At 37.8% G+C, this 25,688-nt stretch overlaps 3 protein-coding genes across 5 annotated transcripts in view; 1 reads left to right on the forward strand and 2 right to left on the reverse strand.

Moving 5' to 3' along the window:
* The window catches only part of cacna1sb (calcium channel, voltage-dependent, L type, alpha 1S subunit, b), a 33,270-nt gene extending 23,124 nt beyond the window's left edge, over positions 1–10,146 (reverse strand). The window contains exons 1-12 of the mRNA XM_052093925.1: positions 9,692–10,146; positions 7,898–8,003; positions 5,108–5,247; positions 4,799–4,932; positions 4,494–4,646; positions 4,121–4,326; positions 3,518–3,621; positions 2,964–3,103; positions 1,549–1,627; positions 1,290–1,450; positions 656–881; positions 19–226 (exon numbers count right to left, since the gene is read on the reverse strand). Coding sequence (XP_051949885.1) covers positions 19–226; positions 656–881; positions 1,290–1,450; positions 1,549–1,627; positions 2,964–3,103; positions 3,518–3,621; positions 4,121–4,326; positions 4,494–4,646; positions 4,799–4,932; positions 5,108–5,247; positions 7,898–8,003; positions 9,692–9,885 — 1,851 coding nt within the window. The 5' untranslated portion in view covers positions 9,886–10,146. The remainder of the gene's footprint in view (positions 1–18; positions 227–655; positions 882–1,289; positions 1,451–1,548; positions 1,628–2,963; positions 3,104–3,517; positions 3,622–4,120; positions 4,327–4,493; positions 4,647–4,798; positions 4,933–5,107; positions 5,248–7,897; positions 8,004–9,691) is intronic.
* A 1,426-nt stretch (positions 10,147–11,572) lies between these two features.
* On the reverse strand, positions 11,573–20,170 carry tmem9 (transmembrane protein 9). 3 transcript variants are annotated; one of them, XM_052094275.1, is made up of 6 exons: positions 20,149–20,170; positions 15,449–15,540; positions 15,257–15,348; positions 15,024–15,132; positions 14,740–14,871; positions 11,573–12,576 (listed from the first exon to the last, which is right to left on the reverse strand). In XM_052094275.1, the coding sequence occupies exons 2-6, from the start codon at positions 15,533–15,535 to the stop codon at positions 12,436–12,438; spliced, it is 561 nt and encodes a 186-aa protein (XP_051950235.1). In that variant the 5' UTR covers positions 15,536–15,540; positions 20,149–20,170; the 3' UTR covers positions 11,573–12,435. The 3 variants fall into 3 exon arrangements, with proteins under 3 accessions (XP_051950235.1, XP_051950234.1, XP_051950233.1); XM_052094274.1 differs by lacking the exon at positions 20,149–20,170 and adding an exon at positions 15,903–15,958; XM_052094273.1 differs by lacking the exon at positions 20,149–20,170 and adding an exon at positions 15,854–15,934.
* Positions 16,451–25,488, forward strand: suv39h1b (SUV39H1 histone lysine methyltransferase b). Its single transcript, XM_052094272.1, has 6 exons — positions 16,451–16,484; positions 17,401–17,582; positions 19,043–19,696; positions 20,086–20,232; positions 20,637–20,766; positions 24,204–25,488. Exons 1-6 carry the CDS (start codon positions 16,466–16,468, stop codon positions 24,335–24,337), a joined length of 1,266 nt encoding a protein of 421 aa, XP_051950232.1. The 5' UTR covers positions 16,451–16,465; the 3' UTR covers positions 24,338–25,488.
* Positions 25,489–25,688: the final 200 nt, after the last annotated feature.

The following is a 25,688-nucleotide window of genomic DNA, read 5'->3' on the forward strand; positions in this document are numbered from 1 at the left end:
ATTCAAATTGCAGATTACCTGGAACACACTGATGAGTGCCTGTGGGAAGTCATCGAAGTTACTACGCTGTATCGCTCTGTCAGGAAAGTTGAATTTCCCACCAAAGACCTGCATGCCAAGAAGGGCGAAGATGACGATGAAGAGGAACATCAGCAGCAGCAGGGAGGCAATGGATTTCACTGAATTGATTAAAGATGCCACTAAGTTTCGAAGAGATTTCCAGTACCTGAAGATCAATAAGAGGAAATGGAAATCTTGGTAAGGGATACAGAACAGAGCAAACAGATAAGGCTACAAATAAAGATAGCAACACATTTAACATATTTTTGCAAATGTTAGGCAGAATGATAGCCTCAGTCAACATTCACTTTCATTGCATCTTTTTTTCCATACAATAAAAAGTGAATGAGAGTGAGGCTATTATTCTGCATAACATCTCCTTTTGTCTTTCATTGAAGAAAGACAGTCATACAGGTTTGGAACAACATCAGGGCAATTAAATAATGACTGATATTTCATGTTTGGATGAATTATCCATTTACAATTTGTCACAGTTTTACACTTTCAGACATTACACAATTTGAATAAAGAGAAATAATGTTGTTTCACAACACTCTTTAGTTCTGTTACTGTAAGTTTACATAAGCAAATGTACCTTGTGACCTTAAACAAGCGTAGAAGACGTATGCATCTCATCACAGAGATCCCCAGTGGTGTCATGACATTTGATATGACCAGGCCAATCTCTAGTATGCCAGACGTGACCACGAAGCAGTCAAATCGGTTAAAGATGGACATAAAGTAGGCTCTTACTCCAAATGCATACATCTTCATTATCATCTCCATTGTGAAACACATCAGCAGGATTGTATTGGCAACGTCTGCAACCAAGAGACATAAACATACCGGACTCTGTAGGGACTACAATCCCAAAATATTTTTGAAAAATAAACTAATTCAAACATTCCTGTCAAGAACCAACAGACATTTAAACATAAATACAGCAGATGTTAGGCAGAATATTAGTCTCAGTCACAATTCACTTTCGTCGTATCTTTTTTCCAAAACAATGAGAGTAAATGATGAGTTTGTCATTCAGCCTAACATCTCTTTTTGTGTTCCACAGAGGAAAGAAAGTCAAATATGTTTGGACCAACATGAAGTTGAGTAAATTATCATTTTCATAGTTGGGTGAACTATCCCTTAAGCTAGTTGGGAAGGCTGGTAGGGCCTCCAGCATATCAGCTTTCAAAACAGAACATATTGCTTTATTACTTTATGGAACAGACCTTGAAATCTTGTTAACTGCTCAGACTGGTGGTGGTGTTCTGTAGAAATGACCAGAGTGTTGAGTAACACAATGAGCAGGACCCACCAGGTGAAGTATTTTGATTTCACCCAAACATGACACTTCCTCCGTAAAATGACATTCCAACGGCGTGCAAGTCGGCTGTGGATTAGAAAAGTTGAATAAACGTTGGATCATACTGTAGATCCAAGTTTCATTTGATACATGATGCATAACTTTATTTTTGGAGGTATACTCACTAGAAATAGATCACACGGTTGATTCCCTCCATCTGGTATAGGCTGTCTGTCTCTGAATCTGTGTCCCTTCTAAGAAGCGCTGGAGAGTAAATCAAAGTAGTGAGATTCGTTGTTGCTGAAATTCTACTTATTGAAAAATATACACAAAATGTAACATTTAAACCACAACAGAAAGATACACTGCAAAATCAGGGCTCCAGACTGTGACTAGTTTTAACACAATATGACTAGGACATTACTGATGTAAAATACAACTACGTTTTGTTATAGATAACACTGGTGCGACTTCAGTGTTGGCCAACTCTCCCACATTCTGTTTATACGTTGTGATTTTCAGTAAAAGCAATGTAGTAACACCAACTGTATTTTAGAAAAAATATATAATATATATAAACAATATAATATCTATGAACATATAACTACTACAGTTCTATTTATAATATGTGCCATGTGAGTGAGGGAATAACATACATTTTTATTGCAACTTTGACAGTATTATAAATGTTTTTTCTTTTTTTATATTGATAGTTTTAAAATTATTGTACTGGTTTTCATTACAAAAATGCCATTTTTGTTTTGCAGAAATCATGATACATCTAATCATGGTAGTGGAGATCCATGCCTGGTTTTACCTGAGGTTACCATGGTCTTGTTATTAAAAAACAATGTTAAACTATAATAATACAAATAAAATAAAAAGAAACTATGGTCAATTTTAAAGGGGCAAATGGAGAATAGAATAAAGGGCTTTAAAGCCTGGAATTTTGTGAATTATGGACATAGCTAATTTTTCTTCTGTTCTATTTTAATGTTCTCTGATTGTAGAAAAATATCACTGGTTGTGTTTGCTTTCAAATATCCAAGAGATGACTGAAATTGAATCAACAATATCCAGAAGAAAGGAGTCTCAATTCAGTCGCACTGTCAGAATAATCTTGTTCTTAATCTAAATTAGTTGTTAACGTTTTAACTTTTATAGATGTTACAGATAACCTTACAGTTTTGCCAGTAAATGTACATGTGCATACCAACTTTAAATCAATGCCAAAATCAAAAAACACTTGTCCAAAATAACCATGTGGCTCTATAGTGCCGGTAACTCACAGATTCGCGATTACAGTTTTTGACAGTGCCTTGCCTGTCAAAGTTTAAGGATTAAGTGGATGACTTGAAGGCCAGAGGTTCATTACGTTGATATAATTATCTACTTCAGGTTGTTATGACAGCCAACAACTACACAATTTAAGCATGAATTAATTTGAACTCCAACTTATACTTAAAATGGTTGTGGTTCTCCATCTGAAACACTCATCTTGGTAGTTTTTTCATTGCTTCTTATGGAGACTGGAACTAGAAAACAGTCTAGCGGCAATCAAATCATCATGGCATAACATGACCAATTGTAGCACCATTACCCTCATAATCTCCATCTATTACTTCAGCATGAGTGATCCAATCCATGTAACCTTTCACATCCTCATCCATTTGTTGTGTTTCTCGCAGCTTCTGGTACTCTCCTCGTGACCGTGACTTCTCCCTCTCCTTAGTAAACTCCCTATAAACAGAATACATCTCAGTTAGGCCACAAAGCAGTTATGGTTCATGACCAGATACACACAAGACCAGTTGCCTTTATCTACTATTTCTAGGTGTCTCAAAGAAGATTAGATGAGGCTTTTAAAATCCCATTCCCTAGTTTTGTGGCTTTTAGTTCATATATGTTAGCTTGGAAGTCATCTACAGTATATGTTTGTGTACAACATGCCTTTGAAGCAGATAATCACATTTAAAATGTACAATCACTCTCTTTTGGGAATATGGACCAAAAATATTGATGAATCATCTTGAATGAGAATGTCCCACCCTCTAAAACCCATTCTGTATGTCCCACCCCAACTTTCTGTTCCACTCATCGAGTGACTTCATGAGGTCTTTAAATTAACCTTTTACTGAAAACATTTTCTAGTACCCGCTCAGTACTCCAAGGACCAGGTTGAGGATGAAGAAGGCACCCAGCAGTATCATAGAAAAGAAGTAGATCCAGGCCCACTCATTTCCAATGGCATCATTAACCTGAAAGATCAACTCAACTCTATATGTGATTCTAACAAACATATGACTGCCATAAAGGAATAGTTAATAATTCTGAAAAATGTACTACCCCTTATGTTGGGCCAAAGCTGTATGATGTTCTTTCTTTAGTGGAACACAATCATCATTCACATTAATTGCATCTTTTTTCCATTCAATGAAAGTGAATGGTGACTGAGGCTAACATTCTGCCTAACATCTCAATTTGTGTTCTATGTAAGAAAGAAAGTCATACATATTTGGAACAAAATGAAGATGAAAAACAAATGCAGAATTGTCATTTTTGGGTGAACTATACTATTAAGATCAGGGTCATGGTTTCTTGAAAAGTTCCATATTTTCTTACAATTTAGTTATGTTTCGTACACTTTTGCTAGTAATTGACAGTCTAATCATGCTTCACTATAGAAAAGCTTCCGAGTATTATCATAATCAATCTTAAAACGATTCTAAAGAGGAAGACCATCATGTCAATAATTACCCAATAGAGCACATCAGTCCAGCTCTCCATTGTGATACACTGAAAGACTGTGAGCATGGCAAAGCCAAAGTTGTCATAATGGGTGATGCCAAAGTTGGGGCCTGGCCAACCTCCCCGACACTCAGTGCCATTGATGGTGCAGCGTCGTCCATGTCCAGCCTGGGCACAGGGTGATGGCTTCTCATTCTCTCTGATGGCAATGATGTCTGGAACACATGATGAAAACATCCATCTTGAATGGTATATTTGCATTGCTTTGACAGTATGTTAACATGGAGACAAATCCAATATGATTGACATATGATTGACAGTACACACTGCAAATCATGATTCAGAGGACACCAGCTTTTGGTCCCTATACTCCGATACTCACTAGTGCCCTGGTAGTAGCAAGTCTTGTGCATTTTACACTTGAACAGCTCCAAACCCATAATTGCATAAATAGTGACCATGAAGAAGACCAGCAGAGCAATGTGAAAAAGCGGCAACATGGATTTCAGAACAGAGCTCATCAACACCTGCAGGCCTGGAGGGCAACAACACACCAGATAAATGTATCCATTTACCATTTAATGCATGATCAACATACATCGAAGACTTAAATGATGGCCTAATGATCATACGTGATAGATGAAACATGCACAAGATAGATCAAATAAATTAAGAGAAAGATCTTACTGGGGACTCCCGAGACGAGCCGGAGAGGCCGCAAAACACGAAAGGCTCTGAGAGCTTTCATGTCAAACCCTCCACCCTTCTCTGTAGGAACTCCTGCAATCATGTTGATGGTATCCACGATAAGTGTGAAGAGCCTGCAGAAGCAGAACAAAAGCTGCTTACTTGGGAATGTGAAACACAATTGATAATATCTTTAATTAAATTTAAATCTCACAACCTCAACAATTTAAGAACATTTAAATTGAAGAAAAAAACATTTTGAGAGGGGAAATGTTTAAAGACTGCTAGGCATCCTGAAACTCATCTCACCCCATGAACACAATGACAAAGTCTAATATGTTCCAACAGTTTCGTAAATAGGCTCCTTCGTGGAACAGGAGTCCATAGGCTACTATCTTAAAGAAGCACTCCAGAGTGAAAATGATCAGAAAGATGTACTCCAGACTTTCCTGCAAGGAAAAAAAGCAATACAGGAAATACAAAAAGGATGTAAACATACATGAGATGCATTAGGATCAAGCAAGCAAGTAGAATCATTCAAGAATTGTGTCCATTTTCATACATATTTTGGGGAATATAATATTCTATCTGCAACGTCTATCCAAGATCACTAAAACTGGTCCGAGACACCGGACCATTTCTTGGTTTTGTTTTCAAGGTATGATTACTTATATTAGTGATGTCCGAAGCACTGTTTGGGTGATTTAAAAGTTCCTTTAAATAGTGAGTTTACTTTTAAATACCAGTAGATAAGTGGAACAGGACTAAAAGTTTGCTGTTCCCATTAAAATTCTCTAGAGGAAAGAAAACTTAATCACATTTGTTATTTCTCATGGCAAACAGCATATTTTCCCAGGAAGTTTTATACAAAGGATTCTTGGCCCCAAGTTTTTGCAGTTTTATGTGTTCTGTATGCTACTGTTGGAAGACTGTACGACAGACAAGGCAAACAGGAACATTCAATTTTGGAGAGCTCCATAACTTTCTGAGGTGCGTACAATGCTTCAATCCCAGTCAGTTCCAATTCCATCATGATCAAACAAAAAACTGAGTGTAAGCTGGACTCGATGTGAATTAATTTCCAGAAAACGCCATCACTGTGCATTTGATTTTAGCGAGATACTACATTTGCACAGCAGTAAGTGGAAGAATGCTGTTTTGTTCTCCGTACGGTTAAGGTCAGGAGTAAATTAATTGAATTACTACTCAAGTGTTTCAGAAAACCGGAAACACTACTGCGCCTTTCAAGTCACGTCCATTCAAAGTAGTCCTGTTGCGCATGCACGTGATTCTAGTTTCAATTTTGGCCACTGGGGACAGTTTGAACTTTTGGAAGGCATAGACTGATTTTAGCAGTCAAAACAATCAACCTCTGTTGTGATATGCTTCTGAGATAATTATACAAATTTACAGTGTCTTTGCTAACAAATTCCATAGAATTAATTTAATTTCCCCATCATAAAATCACTGTTTATCTCCTGGAGGTTTTTGTTTATCTCCAGTCCCTCATGTCATCAGGATTTTTTTTTTAATGTTTATTTTTGGGTGAACTATCCCTTTAACAGTGATTGACCCACTTCTAACTCCTTAGTTCCAGTCTCAGCTCCTGTTTCAAGATTTAGTATCAGAGGAATGGACACACACCAGCACAAGTCAATGTAACCCCTAGCAGGACCAGTGGGGAGTAAATAAGTGAGATTTGTGCCATTTGAAATGCAATAACTGAGTAAGGAGAATATGACCATACACACCAGTGGAGTGTTATAAAATAAGCTTATGTAATAAAACAGATTTTGAATCAAGTGTTGATACAGTCAGAAAAAAAGGAAGATAGATTTGGCACTTCGAATTTAAGTCAACAATAACAATTTAGAAAGGACGCTCTGTGGCCACATGTGGTAAATTATCTTATCAGTGTTCACTGGACCCTCAATTTAGTACACTACAGTCATGTCAATAGAACGTCCACATGAGCAGTAATTTCCACTTTAGATGCGTCACTAAAAATCCCCTTCTGAGAGTTGAGTGTATCTTTAAACCCCTCGCTCATATTTTTGGACCTCATAGATGCATAAAAACTCTGCACCTCTCCAACCAGAGTCTAAATATAAAACCCATAGCAAAACAGCATGTTAAGGGAGTCCAGCACCTTCTACAAAACTATAGTTTCATTTTGTAAACAGGCTCTTGATTGCAGTCCAAGTATTAGGTGATCTCTAAAATAAACTCATAACAGATTATTTATGAAAATTACACAATACTACAAAATATCAATCCAATTGACAGCAATTCATTGCAGAGCCTAGTGTAAATGCCAACTTGGCAAATATGTTAGCACACCCATACAGTATCAGTTTCACGAGACATGCGTCTCCTTCACAACGCTAGAGCTAAAGACCTGAGTAGGCAAAAATCTGCAATGCCCCATAAGATGTGACTTAAACAGATCTAGCTTTCTATATCCCAGTGAGATTCACTTCTAAAAGGGGACTGACACTAATCCCAAATACAGATTATAGCACTAATTTCAGGTTTAGGCAATTCAAGCAATTTTGTGCTCATGCCAGAGGTTTGAAGGTAATTCCTTGGACAGCTGATGTACCATAATGTTTTTCAGTTAACTTCATATAAAGAAAGTCCTAAAATCTATGCAACCATATGCATGACTAGGTTCAGACAAGCATATGAGGCTAAACTGTTAGCATATTTCCTATCATGAGTATAAACAATCATTCTAAAAACAGAGATTGATTGATTAATTGATTGATTGATTGATTGGGAAGGACACCATATTATTTAGCTGAGAAACAGCATCATGTAACAATTAGCAAACATGCATCAGTACCATACATAAAAATAATGTGTTTCCAACTTGCTAAATGTTAAAGGTGCACTCTTTAGGATAAATTGCATCTTGATGCCTCGCCTGAATTACAAGATTTAATGTATAGGCTGAGCCTCCACGGCAGTATTTTAATATTATTATCATGTACATGTATTGTTGTATCCCTGATATAGACCTATACATTGCCAATATTAGAGATTATTCATTTAACCTGTATGTTTTCCTATAATTAGTGTAGTTGTACAGTATTTTACCAAAGTTAAGTTGGTGTTGTTGGTGTCTTCTTCTGGCATGGGGAGAAACACGGCCAGAGCTACACAGTTAGCGAAGATGGTTAGCAGGATAATGATCTCAAAGGGCCTAGTGGGAGCTGATCAGGAAAATATTGGGTAGACCTGGCAAAAACGAATTAATTAATTGTGATTGACATGATGACCTTCACATAAAGAATATGTTCTGCCCTCAGTAGTTTTTCTATAAATAAAACCAATCTTAATCAATCTCCTGTCTGACTTAACAGTGGCTTCTTTAGAATTACCAATTATAATTTATTATATATTCTTTATTCAGTGATCAATTATTGCTATAACAGGCCAAACTGTACATAACATGCAGTCTGAAACTAATTGTGAAATATGGTGTGCACTTCTACCCCTAGGGAGGGGTGAGAATTTCCCTGCCAACTCAGCATCATGACAACTAATGATGCCACACGACAGCTGTGCACGGACAGAACATTATTAAACGGTTTAAATACACATGCAAAAATGGGCTCCCAAATTAAACCTTCTCTATGACCCAGAACTAAAGTCCAAACACTTTTACATGAAATTCTCTCTTGAGTTCCATTCCATTTCAGACTTCCACCGATGCCCCTGACTTTATAAACAAATCAGGAACAGAAAATTTACTCTAAATGTCAATTTTGACTCTGAGTGCGGGTCTCAAAGAGGAAGTGAGTAAACCACTCCCAACTGATTCTGAAATGCAGTACATGCAATTCTTGTTACTTCATTATTTCAATATTTAACTTCTTAAGTTCATGTAAGGTCCTTACAACATTCTGTGAGAAATATTTTTGGGGGGATTTTCAATCATATTCCCATTTGCTTCTACATGGTGATAATTGCCCAGAAAACTTAAAGGATTAGTTCCCCTAAAAATAAAAAATTCTGTCATCATTTACTACCCTCATGTTTTTCCGAACCTGTATGACTTTCTTTTTAACGTGGAAGACAAAATGAGATGTTAGGCAGAATGTTAGGGACTGACAGCCTCAGTCACCATTCACTTCTATTGTATGGGAGCCTCAGTCACCATTCACTTCTATTGTATGGGAACAAGACCAGCATCAACATTCATTCATTTGTCTCTTCTTGTGATACACAGAAGAAAGTCATATGGGTTTAGAACAACATGAGGGTGAGTACATAATGATATAATTTTTTGTTTTTGTTTTTTTTAGTAAACTATCTCTTTAATATGCAACTCGTCAAAGCAAAGTTAAAGCACCAACAACATTCCATTCTCGTGCTGAACAATTAGCACTACATTTAAGTCTTACCTATGTTAATTCGCTTACTAGCTGTAATAAATAGTATGGGGTTCATCCATGTAAAGACCTGAGACAACTGTTTCCAGCTGACCATGGTGACTCTGACACATAACAAAAGCTTAACACTTTCATACACAACTGTCTGCAGAGATTTGAGGGCCTTAAGAAAAAGCAGACCTGGGGATTAAATAAAACAACTCTGGCTGTTTTATTTTCTCCACCTAATAGACCAAAATATCCATCATGGAGCAAATATCTCACTTATGATTTTTATGTTAAACATAAGTAGCTGAGTAAGAAACATCAGAGCTGTGGGCTTTTTCTGGCATGCTAAACAAGCTCTCTGGGGGATGGATGCCTTTCCAAAACAAGCCCATCTCAGTGTAAGTATGATGATTCAACAGTGCCTGAATATCCTGAACTAAACCAAATGAACATAAAGCCACAGTCCAAAGCAACAGACTGCCACTGAAATAAATGCAAAAAAGGATACTTCCATTCCACAATGTTTATGCAGGTCTTGCGGAAAGGGTTTTTGAGCGTGAAGAAGAACAAAGAACGTGGCGGTCGAGGATTTCCTCCCGTGGCCTGCAATTTCTTTAACTTCTCCCTTTGCTTTCTCTTCAGTTCTTCTTCATTCATGATACATGAGGCCAATGCAGCCACCCCACCACCTCCTGACTCCATTTTGAATCCCCCTATTCAAAATCTTCTGCCCACCAAAAAGGAAAGGATATTCACTCTTTTCACACGTGTTGTAAAATCTGATGTGAGATTCCCAACTTGGCAAATACTTTGGTCTCCTTTTGGCCAGGTCAGATCTTTAGTATGGTCCTAAGTCTCATCTACCCGCTCTCTTTCTCTGGTGAAGCCACCGTCTATCTTCTTGGCCCTGGCCCCTGCTGCAAACTTACACCAGACAAGGAGACATTGGAGGGGCAGGGAGCATTTAGGCACAGCTGGCCCCTTCTGAGAGATATATATAGACAGACAGTCAGTGTCCATTCTAAGGGGTGCAGGGGCAGGTGGAGGAGGGGTTGGACAGCCTTGGGGTGTAGCAGGTGAAGATATTACAGAGAAGAGAGAGAATGGCATATATTTTGTAAAAGGCAGAAAAAGATATCTTTTACAACACCACTGATGAAACTGAGAACATTGGAGGATGGCACACAGGATGAAGAGAGTGAGTAACATGTTGAGTAGTTCCAGCTATTACAAGCTAGTTTATTTGTTGTCTATGATACAGCAGAAGGTTTAAATATATTTGGATGTTAGCAGGATGTTTCCTAACTTCGTCTAAATAAATGGGAGAAATTGGAATGCCAAACAGTCAACGGATGTTGGAAGGAAGTCCCGCCATACAGGTTAAAGAGCCAATCACCTTTCAGAAACAGACATTACCTGTTAATCAGCTCTAGATCGCGCATGCGCATTAGTAATACAAGCCTCAGATTATGCTTTTTTTTTTTTTTCTCTCCGTAATCTGAGGTAAATCACAATTTATGATACCAGCGTTGTAAAATATGTTCTACGATTGTAATATTGACCAACTGTTTTGGAGATTTCAGTCTTTTCCCATTCAAGTTGATAGGAGCTGCACTTGTATGTCACATGTTGACAGAAAATAGCTGCACAGGGGCATTCCAAAAATGGCCACTGAGTGGAATGTCTTGCTAAAAAGATTTTAGTTTATCTCACATTATGGCAGTTCATTCAGGCTTAAAGGAATATTCCGGGTTCAAAACAAGTTAAGGTCAAATGACAGCATTTGTGCCTAAATTTTGAATATCACAAAAATGTATATATTTTTATAAAATCTATTAAAAAATAAATAAATAAAATTAGGTTCCAGTGAGGCACTTACATTGGAAGGGAATGGGGTCAAATGTTGGAGGGTTAAAAGCATTTAAATGAATTCTTCTGATAAAACTCATGTATTATTTGAACTGTAAAGATATTTAAATGTTATTTGTACAGTCATTTTATATTTGTTGACATTACATTGTCACGAAAAATTGGCTAGAATTTACACAGAAAATGTAAGCAATTTTATCACACTAAAATATTGTTTACGCCTTGTGGCTATACTTTTGAAACAAAGTATTTTAATGTTCAAAAACCCCATTCACTTCCATTCTAAGCACCTTACAGTAACCCAGATTTTTGCTTTTAATTTTTTTAAGGAGGGGCAAGGCAAACTGTATTTTTGTGGTAATCAATATTTTGCCACAAATGGTGTAAATTGAACTTGTATTGAACCCAGAATATACCGTTAAAGCATCAATTTGGGTTACACTCATAACTTGACAAAACGATTCCTCTTCTTATTCCATAGTGAAATTAATTTAGAAAAATGTGTACACAGGTTGACAATACTCAGTACATTTAATATTGTTGTGCATTTTCACATAAGCAAGGATTTTTCAGATGTAAAACAGCTGCAAGTCATTCAAATATTAGCAACAAATATGATAGTCAAGCAAAAACAGTTATAAATAAGTTCTAAAAATCCTACATATTTAGATTTTTTTTTAGAGTGCAGAGTTTTTGTATGTTTACAAAACAGAAAATAGCAAATATAGCATATTTTTATAGTATGATTGAAGGTAGTGACCAATTAGAACTATAAGCTTATTGCCATTACTATTATGAAAAATATATACATTTGTAAGTTAGGTTATTACAACAGGTCAACATTACAATGTCTTAAAATATATGATTGTGAGATGTGCCATCTTTAAATTAGCAAACTATATATATATATATATATATATAAAACAATAATGGGTCTCATTCTATACATTTAAGTTTATCTACAGTTTCACATCAGTCTTTCACAATTACACTGCTTTTCTCAGCAATCTCTTCCTTTGCAAAGTAACTTCAGAGCACAGTAGGGACAGCAGTCACAAATTCAAGTTATATGGTAAGAAATGTAAAGGTGATCATTGGAGTGAGACAAAGTGGAGATTGCAGATTCTTTTCATTTATGTCCAAGTTGATGGCAAGTCAACTTAATAGCATTCTAAACAACTTAAACATGTTGCTTTCTTATTTCATAGCTCAAGCTTCAATATGAACGTGGAATACAACCAAATTAGCCTTTGAAAGATTATAAAGACATCAAGACAAATGACATGCTCATAAAATTGAAATTCTAAGACCATTATGCATGTTATCTTTGTCAATGGTGCCCAGTCTACCCTTTTCCCACAGTGCCTGACTCAGCCTGATGGTTTAGCTGAGCAGCTTATGGCGGTCAAACACGGTCTTGCGTTGCTCCTGGACCTGTTTCTTCCAGCGCTGCTGTGCTCCCTCTACCCTCTCGAGCACTGTATTTCCACGGCCCTGAGAACCATCCACACAAGGCCTGACATCCTGTAGGGGGAGAATAATAATACAAACAATTGTCATGCTACAGGTATGTTTGGCTAACAAAAATATTTTTGTACAGAAGACCCCATGAATTCTCATGACAAGCAGTGTTAAGGTGTCAAACTTTGAAATGGCAGTTTGGGCAGGACATATGGAAGGGCTCTTTTTTTCAAATAACCAATAGGCTTTTATAATAAGCCATGAACCTATTTGTTAGTGAATTGAATGTGGTATTGGCGGAGGGACATTCTCATTCTAGAGAGCATTTGATTGGACAAAAATATAGTTGCGCAGGATTATTCAGTAATATTTTAGCTTTGTGTTCCAGGAAGAGAACATTTTCTGTACATTTTAAATGCATATATCTGCTTAAAGATGGTTTTGTCAAATTTTGAGAGTACACTAACATAAAACTGGCTTCAAAGCAAATAGAAATGTACTAAACTGTAATCCTGATTTAACGGAATTGTGACGAGGAGGTGGGCGGGGCCGAGCCAGGCCGTGAGGACACACAGCTGGCCCTGAATTGGACTAATCAACCGGGAAGGGGATAAAGACAAGCTGGAGGAACAGTTTGACAGAGAGAGAGAGACACAGCGCTCTATGTGGTTATGTTTGTTTTATGTTGTTTTAAGTTCAGTCACATCATTAAAGTTATGTTGTCTGTTCTGCCGGTTCCCGCCTCCTCCATGCCCATCGTGAACCAATTAAACTGGTGCCAAAACCCGGGATGGTGGAAGGGTGCACTGTTGTGGAGTCCTCGCCGCTGCCATCCACCAGGAAAGGGAGGAGCCATTCCGTCAGCCAGAGGGAGGAGGAATGGCTGGGGACCAGCGAGTTAATTTTTCTCTCTCTGGCACTCCACCTCGCTCTTTCCCTCCCCTTGTCTCTCCCAGGGGAAGACCTGCCGTCAAGGAAGGGCGACACCCCCCCTCATGAAGGGAACAGTGGGAAGTATGTCATGCCAGTGGTTTCCCCGGCCTCAGTCAGGCAATGGAGGAGTGTGACGAGGAGGAGGTTGGGGCCAGGCCGTGAGGACACACGCCTGGCCCTGAATTGGGCTAATCAGCCAGGAGGGGGATAAGACAAGCCGCAGAGAGAGATAGAGACATGCGCGTCTGCGCTGTGTGTGTGTTTTATGTTTATGTGAACCTGTTACAGGGACCCTTAAAAGCTGACGTAGGTAAATTTTTAGGTGTTAATATGCAGAGATAACTATAAGCAAGCCATTCAAAGGTTAATTTTCTTGTAAATGCTGAGTCTCTGTGGCACTATGACAATAACATTGACTCGACCAATGGCATGAGTTGGGGCGGGATTCTCTTTTTGTTAGATCAACGGCAGATGGGGCGCTTTAATTAATAACAATGTTTGCTGACTACCACCCCTGGAGTCTTGAGTTTGAATACAGGGGGTGCTGAGTGACTTCAGCCAGGTCTCCTAAGCAACCAAACTGGCCAGGTTGCAAGGGAAGGTAGAGTCACATGGGGTAACCTCCTCGTGGTCGCTATAATGTGGTTCATTCTTGGTGGGGCTTGTGGCGAGTTCATGTAGACTCCACACACGCTATGTCTCTGTGGTAACATGCTCAACAAGCCACGTGATAAGATACACAGGTTGACGGTCTCAGACGCGGAGGCAACTGAGATCCGTCCTCCACCACCTGGATTGAGGCGAGTCTCTGCACCACCATGAGGACTTAGGGCGCAATGGGAATTGGGCATTGCAAATTGGGGAGGAAAAGGGGAGAAAATAAATAAATAATAATAATGTTAAAGGTGTTAAATTTCTCTCATCAATTACGCATCCTAATGCCATCCCAGATGTATATGACTAGTGTATGAACACAAATGAAGATTTTTAGAAGAACATCTTAGCTTTGTAGATCCTCACAACGCAAATGAATGGTGGCCAGAACTTTGAAGTTTCGAAAAGCCTATAAAGGCAGCGTAAAAGTAAACCATAAGACTCCTGAGCGGCTGAGATATTCTTCTAAAAATCTTTGTTTATGTTCTGCAGAAGAAAACAATCATACACATAGTATGGCATGAGGGTGAGTAAATGATGAGAGAATTTTCCATTTTTGGGTGAACCATTCCTTTAAATTCGCTTTAAAATTGGTCCAAAGAAAGAGTCAAACTTTTAAAATAATAGATGTACACATGCCTCTGAATCCTCCTCATTCTGCAGTGGCATAGTGTAGGGATTATATTTGCGGATCAGAGGATCAACTAGAAGCAGGAAAAGCATGTAGAGCAGAAGAGCTCCTACCACTGACAAGTAGATGATAATGGTCACCTGGGAAAGATAGTGGCTATTAAAACACAATCAAATGTGGCTTCAAATTTAGAGAACATGGAGGGATTATAACAAACATGTCTTTCACTCAAAGCATTTTATTACCTTGGGTAACAGTAAACACAGATTGATCATTGGAAATCGCTCAATACCTTGATAGTATTGCTGCTTCGTTCTTCATACTTGCACTCACAGAGCAGGCAGTAGGCCTCCACATCATGGCCAGGCACTGGCATGGGCTCCACCACATGCAGACAGTTACTACAAACCAACACATTCACAAACAATTCTCACAGATAGAAGTATAAAACAGTTCACACATCTGTGTAGAATATACATCACAGACAATACTCATAATGTGCAATGTGCATTTCCAGACTCTCACCAGTCTTTCTGGGATACGTTCCTATTGTAGATATGTCCATTGATGTTTCGGTAGGGTGGACAGATGCATTTGCAACGCACATCTTCAAAACTCTGTGCGACAGAAACATATTAGGTGTCAAGTGGGAAAATATGGAGGTCATAGATGTATAGGACAGACACAGTTAGTATGTATGTCAGGAAAATCCAGTACCTTATCTGCATGTGCATGTGATAGCACCTTTATGAGAACTAGAACAAGTGCAGATGTCCGAAAATTTCGAGCAATGCTGAACGACATGACACCTGGACATAAACATAATACATTTCAGCAGTTCAGAAAGTTTCTGGAATGAAGCGAATAATTGTGATAACATATAATGTTTAATTGAGGGCGATAATCTAGTAAAACTTTCAATAACGAATGCAACCAAACAAATGACTAAACAACATGCTATCTGTTTAAAAGGCGTATTCCTATATTTGATATTATTGCGTATTGAGTGGCTTCTGTTGCATTTCCCTTTTAGGTATTTTTCCCTCACTATTATGTATTTTGAGATGCGTCTAAATTATAAGTGAATCAAATGCACACGTTAACGTAAAGACATAAACGAACCTGAAATATTTCCTTGAATCAATGTCCATCAAACATATTTTTACATTACCTTACATTCACCGGAAGTTCATTCGGTTCCGTGTTGATGACGGAGAAATTCTTCGCCCCGCCCCTATATCCGGTGAAAGGCAACTTAAAAGACTAGACGAAATATTATTTGATCACGTATACTCAGGTATAAACAGCATAACACTACTTAACGTCATACCACAACTACATATAAACAGTTAACTAATTCTATACATTTTTGGAAACGGCCTCAAATAACGCAAGTAGATAGATAAATAAATAAATAACTAGATAAAAACATGCCTGCCTGCAACAAAAGTTAAATCCATGCATGAAAAATGAAGAACGGACACAAACACAAAGCTGGCCTGCATCTGCATGCACATTTATTTCTAATCCCTTTGACATATTTGAAAATTGATAATACCAGAGCTCATTCAATAATGCTTATCAATCATAGGACCTTTATATGCCAACTTCCCATGAACGGTTGAGCGATTTAAATACTCTGCCTCTATTGGTTGCTTTAAACGTCACTCAGACCGCGCTGCCTCCAATCACTGACCAGTCTTTCAATCATATATTTTTGGCGGCGGTCGGAAGATGGCGGAAAATTTGAAATGTAAGTATATATCGTGTTAATTGCTCATAAAAACGGTTTACACAACATATGTTTTGACAAATGACTTGTGCTATTGATTAAAAAGTGGCTTTCCCATAAAAGCCGGAAAGAGACCCTTCATTTCGGAAGAATTGTTGCTGAAATTGTTGTTACAATTTCACATTAGGTCGATTTTAAGGCTCCCGCGCGCTCACGCATTACCACACTGAACAAGCGCAGCTGTGAAAGTCTTAGCCTAACTTCTCTGTTTTCTTTGCATCAATTTCTTTGTAAAGATAATGCTAATGCACCGTTACAAATGGAACAAGTTTTGCACACTCAGCAACATCCACATGGTGTTTCACTTTTCCACCAACTTCAGGACTTGGCACTTTTATCAAAACAGACACTTAAAATGATCATGCAACCATATAACACATGTAGTAGTTTATCCACTTTGATGATTGTTAGGTTCACTGAATCTCTTGGCATATTTGTATTGTTACCGTTTTTTTTTTTAACCAGTTAAATGGCCGATAAGTTAGGGTAAATACATTTTTTGTAAACAAATGATCCAGTTGTTTGTAAAAAATATGTTTAAAGAAGTTTCGTCTTGTTCTTTTTAATTCAGAAAATATTACATATGTGAAAATTAACCAACCATGAAGTTAATCCCACTTGTTTCAGAAGATTTGCACGAATAAATTACATGCTCTAATGGGTGCATTTACTATAATCCATATTTAGTCTGTCTCTCATACAACTCACAGGATAGGATTACATAGGAAAATTATGTAATTTTGTTTTGTGGCGCTGTCATGGTTTACAGGACCCATCATCAGACTAGTGTTTTTCACAATGCATATTTTTTCTGATGTTGGTAAATGAGTCTGTTGTTATTTTACCTCTGCAATTATCATTTAACTGTGTTTTCTAGCTCAAGTTTGTATGGTAGCATGCATTGCAACTTCAGAGCAGCTGGAGATGCTCTGTCGAGAGCAAGGTGTGATATGCAAAGAGCTGGGCATCAACAAACAAAATCTGTCTGATTATGAGGTGGAATACCTCTGTGACTACAAAAGAAATGTTATCAACGAAGGGAGGATACAGTCAACTCAGGTGAGGGTAAAACTCTACCTCGTGGCTGAAAGATGTGTTTTCAGTAGGGATGCACCGATACCACTTTTTCTCTTCCTATATCGGATATCTCAGTATTTGCCAATACCGACGCCGATCCGATACCAGTGTTGTTTTTTGCATAATCAGTTTAGAATATCTTTACATTATTGTGTGACACTAATCTTTAAGATGTAAAGAAAAACAAACCTCAAACTACACATTATTTCAAAATAAATGTATAGCTTATTAAGAAACACATTATTATTAACTAGTATACTGGATAATGTTGCAGCAAATTAAAAGTATTTCCAGTATAAGCATCTGTAGAATAATTTTTTTATTTATTTATTTTTTTTAATTAAGTCGCGAGTTTGAATCCAGGGTGTGTTGAGTGACTCCAGCCAGGTCTCCTAAGCAACCAAATTGGCCCGGTTGCTAGGGAGGGTAGAGTCACATGGGGTAACCTCCTTGTGGTCGTGATTAGTGGTTCTCGCTCTCAATGTGACGTGTGGCAAGTTGTGCGTTGATCGCGGAGAGTAGCATGAGCCTCCACATGCGAAGTCTCCGCGGTGTCATGCACAACGAGCCACGTGATAAGATGTGCGGATTGACTGTCTCAGAAGCGGAGGCAACTGAGACTTGTCCTCGACCACCCGGATTGAGGCGAGTGACCGCGCCACCACGAGGACCTACTAAGTAGTGGGAATTGGGCATTCCAAATTGGGAGAAAAGGATATAAAAATAAATCTTGGTTCCAGTGAAGCACTTACATTGGAAGTGAATAGGGCCAATCCGTAATCATTAAAATACTCACTGTTGCAAAAGTTTAGCCCCAAGATGTAAACAATATGATTGTTAACATGATTTTAGTGTGATAAAATTACTTACTGACCTTTTCTTTGTAGAGCCAATTTTACAACTTTGTTGCCATGACGATGTAATGTCAGGAAAACACAAAAAAAACAACTTTAAAACAATGATTTAACAATGATTGTAAGAAAATATTAAATGTAAGTGTTTTTATAAAACAATAAACTTCATATTTCTGCCTTTTAAACCCTCTAAAAATGGGCCCCATTCACTTCAATTATGAGTGCCTCACTGTAACCTAAATTTTGGTTGAAAAATGTTAAATTAATTTTTGTGGTAATCAACATAGTCACAAATGCTATGCTATTGAGTTTAACTTGTATCAAACCTGGAATATTTATTTAAATATATTAAACAGAACTAAAAATACTACACTCAAATTGGTTGATTAGCATGCAAGTGGTTTTCTGCAGAGTTCTGCTGCTATATATTCTGTGTGGACCTACTGTTCAGTATGACAAAAGTTGCAAAGATGTAGATGTTTTTGAGTAGATATCCTCAGTATCTGCAACACAATGTGATTAATACCAAATAAGTTACCTCTCTAGCAGTGCTGAAGTTCTGTAACCTCCCTGGTACCTTCTTCACAGGAGTTATTTTTGGTCAAATGGAGGGGATACCCCGAATCCAACAACACGTGGGAACCACGGAAGAACCTCAAGTGCATTGATCTGCTCAGCCAATTCTGGGAGGACCTAAATACAGAGATGCAGAGACAGAAGAAGCGCGTCATCCCTAAACGGCTAGACGCTGCCACTGCATCCCACCTCGTCCAGCGGGCAAAACTCCGGCAGACCCTTGCACGGTGGGAGGTGCACCTCAACAGCCTGGGCACCCACAAAGGCCACATCTACGTACGGAACCAGGTCGACCTAGAAGGCCCACCTAAGAACTTCACCTACATAAATGACTATAAAGTTGGCGATGGGATCATGTTGAATGAGGTGGCTGTGGGCTGCGATTGCACAGACTGTCTGGGCAGCCCAGTGGACGGCTGTTGTGCCGGAGCTTCGCAGCACAAGTTTGCTTACAATGAATTGGGCCAGGTGCGCATTCGGCCAGGTCTGCCCATCTATGAGTGCAACAAACGGTGCCGCTGTGTGCTGGATTGCCCCAACAGAGTGGTGCAGAGGGGTATTCGGTATTCCCTCTGCATTTTTAGGACAGACAATGGCAGGGGCTGGGGGGTACGTACCATGGAACGCATTCGCAAGAACACTTTCGTCATGGAGTATGTTGGGGAGGTGAGTAGTGTGGAAGGGTTTGATACATTTGCTTCCATTTGGATCAGATATCAGTATTTGTGCTAGTTTGCATAGAGGATCAGTCTGTTTGTTTAATTTCAGATTAATGTTTTCACATTTAGTGTGCCATTCAATCAGTAGAATCACTAATTTCGTTTGAAATGTTTTGTTATTTGTACATTTGAGTTATATTCATCATCTTTAGTTGAGTGCTGCAGTTTAAGGTTTGTGTTATCACGTAAACATGTTTTTCTTTTCTAGTAGATATTGCATTTGTCAAGCAACTGAAAGTTTCTACCTTCTTGTCATGGGTGACTGGCTGTTTATCTGTTTCCCGGAAGAGAGCCTAACTTCATGATTGACCCAAATTTTTTCCTACTGTGCTTTAGATTATTACAACAGAGGAAGCAGAACGGAGAGGTCATGTGTATGATAAAGAAGGTGCGACTTACCTTTTTGACCTCGATTATGTGGATGATGAATACACGGTGGATGCTGCTCACTATGGAAACATCTCCCACTTTGTCAACCACAGCGTGAGTTGATTTTTAGCTTTGTTAAAACAACCTCAGTGCTGTTTTACTTAGTTAAATCTGAATTAATATTTGTATTTCTACAATGCAACAGTCAATGTTAGTTGCAGGTAATAAGACATAGAAGAGTTCAAAGTGGAAGCAGAATATACAGGAAATTGCTTAAGATTCATTTTGTTTGCACAATGACAAGTAACCAATAGGCACAAGACTTTTTAAATACCTCATATCAGATAAAATGTGCCTTTTCATACTTTTGTGTAAAAAAACAACTAACAACCAGGAATTTTTCAAAAAAGAAAGGCTGTTACTTTTCTTTGGGCAGTTTTGACTTGTTCTGGTATGTGTTTGTACTGAGGAGTTATAAGTATATTGAAGTAAATGTTTTATTCTTTGTCTCCTCACAGTGTGACCCCAACCTCCAGGTGTATAATGTTTTTATTGATAACTTGGACGAGCGGCTGCCACGGATAGCTTTCTTCGCCACACGTGGCATAAAGGCAGGAGAGGAGCTTACATTTGACTACAAAATGACAGGTAATTGAGTAACTGTATAGTTGCAACCATGCATTTTAACTTAATATATTATCGAAAAATTATAATAGTTTCCTCAACCTGATGTCGTTCCAAACCTGTGCAATTTTGAATTTTAATTTTCCGTGGAACACAAAGAAAGTATAAAGTAACCAGCAGTTGTCAAGCTCTAAAAAGCAAAGAAACACTATAAATGTGTCCATACAACTTGAGTGCTGTATTCCAAGTCTTCCAAGTCATAGCTTTGTGTGAGGTACAGACCAAAATTATCGGTATTATTCAGTGAAAGTCATGATGCCAAGCACTCTTCAGCATTTTCATTTCAATTTAGTAATTTATTTAACATTTATTCAAACTTGGCACATAATGATTGGTTACCAAAATCGCAAGAAGCAATGGCATTTGGTGCACCACATTTAAATAAACATGTGAAATTTGGGCTGTAACCCACAACCAAAGTGAACCATAACCAAAATATGTGAACAAACATCCACAATCCCATGTCACGGTTCGGACACGCCCCTCTCCAACCCCAGCAGCCTGCCATCAGTTACAGGTGCAGCCCCTTGAGCTCTTTACACACACTACAATAAAATTCCACTACAACAAAATTAATTTTCTAATTTCACAGTAAACATTACATGTAAATCATGAAATTATTATTCTTTTTATTTAGTAAGTTAAGGCAAGTATAACTTTACACTTGTTTTAGCATCTTCCAACTACATGTCATGTGACCACTTTTCCAATCAAGTGTCCACACCTGCAAAGTTGTGCTATTCAGTTTTCTCAAGATGGCTGATAACCCTGAAATTGCTGACCCTCCCGGCACATACAACTCAGTAGTATGGGAATATTTTGGAGTATAGGGATGGCAATCGTGTTGTAGACAGAACACGTACAATTTGCCGTAAGTGTTTCACAAAACTTCCTCAGGTGACGGGCAACACATCAAATATGCTCACGAATATCAGAAGACATCATCCCGACATTGTTCTAAGCAGTACACAGAAGAAATCGCAACATCAGCAGGTTACTCTTCCTAATGCCTTTCAAATGTATTTACCAGTCAACTACAACCGTGTTCAAAATACAGGTGAAACTCGAAAAATTAGAATATTGTGCAAAAGTTCATTAATTTCAGTAATTCAACTTAAAAGGTGAAACTAATATATTATATAGACTCATTACAAGCAAAGTAAGATATTTCAAGCCTTTATTTGATATAATTTTGATGATTATGGCTTACAGCTTATGAAAACCCCAAATTCAGAATCTCAGAAAATTAGAATATTACATGAAATCAATAAAAAAAAGGATTTTAAATACAGAAATGTCGGCCCTCTGAAAAGTATAATCATGCATATGTACACAGTACTTGGTTTGGGCCCCTTTTGCATTAATTACTGCCTCAATGCGGCGTGGCCTGGATGCTATCAGCCTGTGGCACTGCTGAGGTGTTATGGAAGACCAAGATGCCTTCAGCTCTTCTGCATTGTTTGGTCTCTTGTCTCTCATCTTTCTCTTGGCAATTCCACATAGATTCTCTATGGGGTTCAGGTCAGGCGAGTTTGCTGGCCAATCAAGCATAGTAATACCATGGTCATTGAACCAGGTTTTGGTACTTTTGGCAGTGTGGGCAGGTGCCAAGTCCTGCTGGAAAATGAAGTCAGCATCTCCATAAAGCTTGTCTGCTGAAGGAAGCATGAAGTGCTCTAAAATGTCCCGGTAGACGGCTGCGTTGACTCTGGACTTAATAAAGCACAGTGGACCAACACCAGCCGATGACATGGCTCCCCAAACCAACACAGACTGGAAACTTCACACTGGACTTCAAGCATCTTGGATTGTGTGCCTCTCCATTCTTCCTCCAGACTCTGGGACCTTGGTTTCCAAATGAGATGCAAAATTTGCTCTCATCAGAAAAGAGGACTTTGGACCACTGAGCAACAGACCAGTTCTTTTTTCTTTAGCCCAGGTAAGACGTTTGACATTTGAAGCCCATGTCCAGGACCCGTCTGTGTGTGGTGGCTCTTGATGCAGTAACTCCAGCCTCAGTCCACTCCTTGTGAAGCTCCCCACACATTTGAATGGCCTTTTCCTGACAATCCTCTCCAGGCTCACGGTCATCCCTGCTGCTTGTGCACCTTTTTCTTCCACACTTTTCACTTCCACTTAACTTTCTATTAATGTGCTTTGATACAGCACTTTGAGAACATCCAACTTCTTTTGCAATTACCTTTTGAGTCTTTCCCTCCTTGTGGAGGGTGTCAGTGATGGTTTTCTGCACAACTGTCAGGTCAGCAGTCTTCCCCATGATTGTGAATTCAACTGAACCAGACTGAGAGACCATTTAAAGGCTCAGGAACCCTTTGCAGGTGTTTAGCTGATTAGAGTGTGACACTATGAGCCTACAATACTGAACCTTTTCACAATATTCTAATTTTCTGAGATTCTGAATTTGGGGTTTTCATAAGCTGTAAGCCATAATCATCAAAATTATATCAAATAAAGGCTTGAAATATCTTACTTTGCTTGTAATGAGTCTATATAATATATTAGTTTCATCTTTTAAGTTGAATTACTGAAATTAATGAACTTTTGCACGATATTCTAATTTTTCGAGTTTCACCTGTATTACCAAAGCAATTGGCGCTTTCATGGCCCTGAATATGTGCCCCTTTTCAGTGGTTGAAAACAACAGATTTAAAAATTTGCTTCACATGCTGGAACCCAGATATGTAGTGTCGAGCAGACCGCATTTTACCCAAAACGTGTTGCCTAAACTTTATGACGAAGTAAAGGTTAAACTACAGGAGGAGTTGAATAATGCCAAATTCATTGTATGGACTACAGATGGGTGGAAGTCCCGTGCAACAGAAAGCTACATGACCATTACCGTGCACTATTAGGCTACAGATAATTGGGTAATTAAAAATCCTTTAAACTTGCCTGAATTATGTTTACACAGAAATGTTTTTATTATTTAGTTTTGTTTAATTCTGAAGAGTATTGTTCACAAAGAGAAAAGTTATTTACTTAGTTCATGGGTTTCAGCACAGACAGCCTGTTAGCTCAGAGAGTTTAAGAGAATTTAAAAGGATTTGTTATTTATCGCTATTTATTTATTGTCCTTACATTGTTAGTTTATGTGAACAGTTAATCTTGTTATTTAGTGTTCAAGTCAATCTAGGTAATTGTTATTCATAACCTAAAATTCTAAATTGATTTTGTGTATTGTTACAGCCCTAATGTGAGACTTCTATTAGGCTCTGTGCAATGAAACATATGAGAGTGTTAACATGAGACTGCCTTAATGTTAACACAACATTGCTACAGAGTCATTTAGACATGAATTGATGCATGCATATATATATATATTATTCTTTTTTATTTTTTGGAAGGAATTATCTTTCTTAATCTTTCCCTTTTTTTCACAGTCGATCCAGTAGACGCCGAGAGCACAAAGATGGATTCTAATTTCAGTTTGACAGGACTTCCTGGTTCTCCTAAGAAACGTATGCGTATGGAGTGCAAATGTGGTGTGGTGACATGTCGAAAGTACCTTTTTTAGAGGTTGTGGCCACAAGAAGTCACTGCAAGAAGATCATGTGTTGAAAAGTGTAGATGTTTTGAAAACGTCTACATTGTGGGAACTGTTTTGGGAAGTATTTTTAAATATCTTATTGAATTTTAAGTATTTTGACTCTTAAAGTTTTTTTTTATTATTATTATTTCCTCAAGATTAACTTCAGCAAGATCAAGCTTTTCACTCACAAGTGTTGTCCAGTGTTTAAAAAATGTGGTGTTCATATATTTCCATTGAATTTGTCTACTAGAAAAGGTTTGTGAATTGAAATCTTTGCGCTTTTGTCTGGATAAAGAGATTCAATTTTAAATTGCGTTAATTGTCAGCCTTTTTAAAAATATTTGGAATAATCCCCAAAAGTTGTGACACCATGGTAACGTATAGAGAATTTTTAAAATGTACAGCTGTTTATATATATATATATATATATATATTTTTTTTTTTACATAAAGATTGTCAAATATACAGTTAATCGGTTTTGAGTAGGAGGGATTATCTTGTTTTTTATTTTTAACAATTTTTGTTATTTTATTTTTTACTTTTGTAGCCCTGTTTTTAACAAATACCTTTAGGTGTCTGGCCAGTGTAAAATATTAACGATTTAAAATGCCCTTAACTTCAAGCATATGATGATTTTGTCTTGAAATTTCCACCAGGGGGTGAAATTGTACTATTAATGAAGAGGCATGTTTGTCAGACTGATGGATGGTGGACCAACATGAGTTGCAGTCCTTTACACATACATAATGTTGTCTTTCTGTGTTTTATTTGTATATAGGCTAACAATTCATGTGACAAAATATATTCATTTTATTATCCAGTTGGTCTTTCAGTGGCTGTATTGAAGAGCTGGACTTTGATCAAAAAGATGTCTGAATAAGAGAAATAATTAATTTTACAGATATATTTTCTACTATCCAGGTGGTTTCCGGAACTGGATAGCACAACTTGTGGATTTTTACTGTAGATTCATGTGATAAGGCGGTCTTCAGAACGTTTCACTATTAAATTCACAAAAACATGTCATGCTCAAACGGAGCAACAGTAAAACTAAATCTGTGCATATGTATATATTTAAAGTTTACCACTTGTATTTGGGGGATCAAGTTGCCTCATCTCATGATCTCACATTTATGTCAGAGCATACTTCTGCATGTTCAACATAAACATGTTTGGTGTCCTTGATTATTAAATCATATAATGAATTCTGTTGTGCAGAGTATTGTTTGAGTCTAACTTCATTACGAAAGTTGAAATCATTTCAAATTTTATGTTAGCAAGCTTAATCAAAATATGTGAAAGGATGAACACAAAAAAGACTGAAAGTGATCAAGCT

Source organism: Xyrauchen texanus, chromosome 27 (genome assembly GCF_025860055.1).
Source record: "Xyrauchen texanus isolate HMW12.3.18 chromosome 27, RBS_HiC_50CHRs, whole genome shotgun sequence".
Taxonomy (NCBI): Eukaryota; Metazoa; Chordata; class Actinopteri; order Cypriniformes; family Catostomidae; genus Xyrauchen; species Xyrauchen texanus.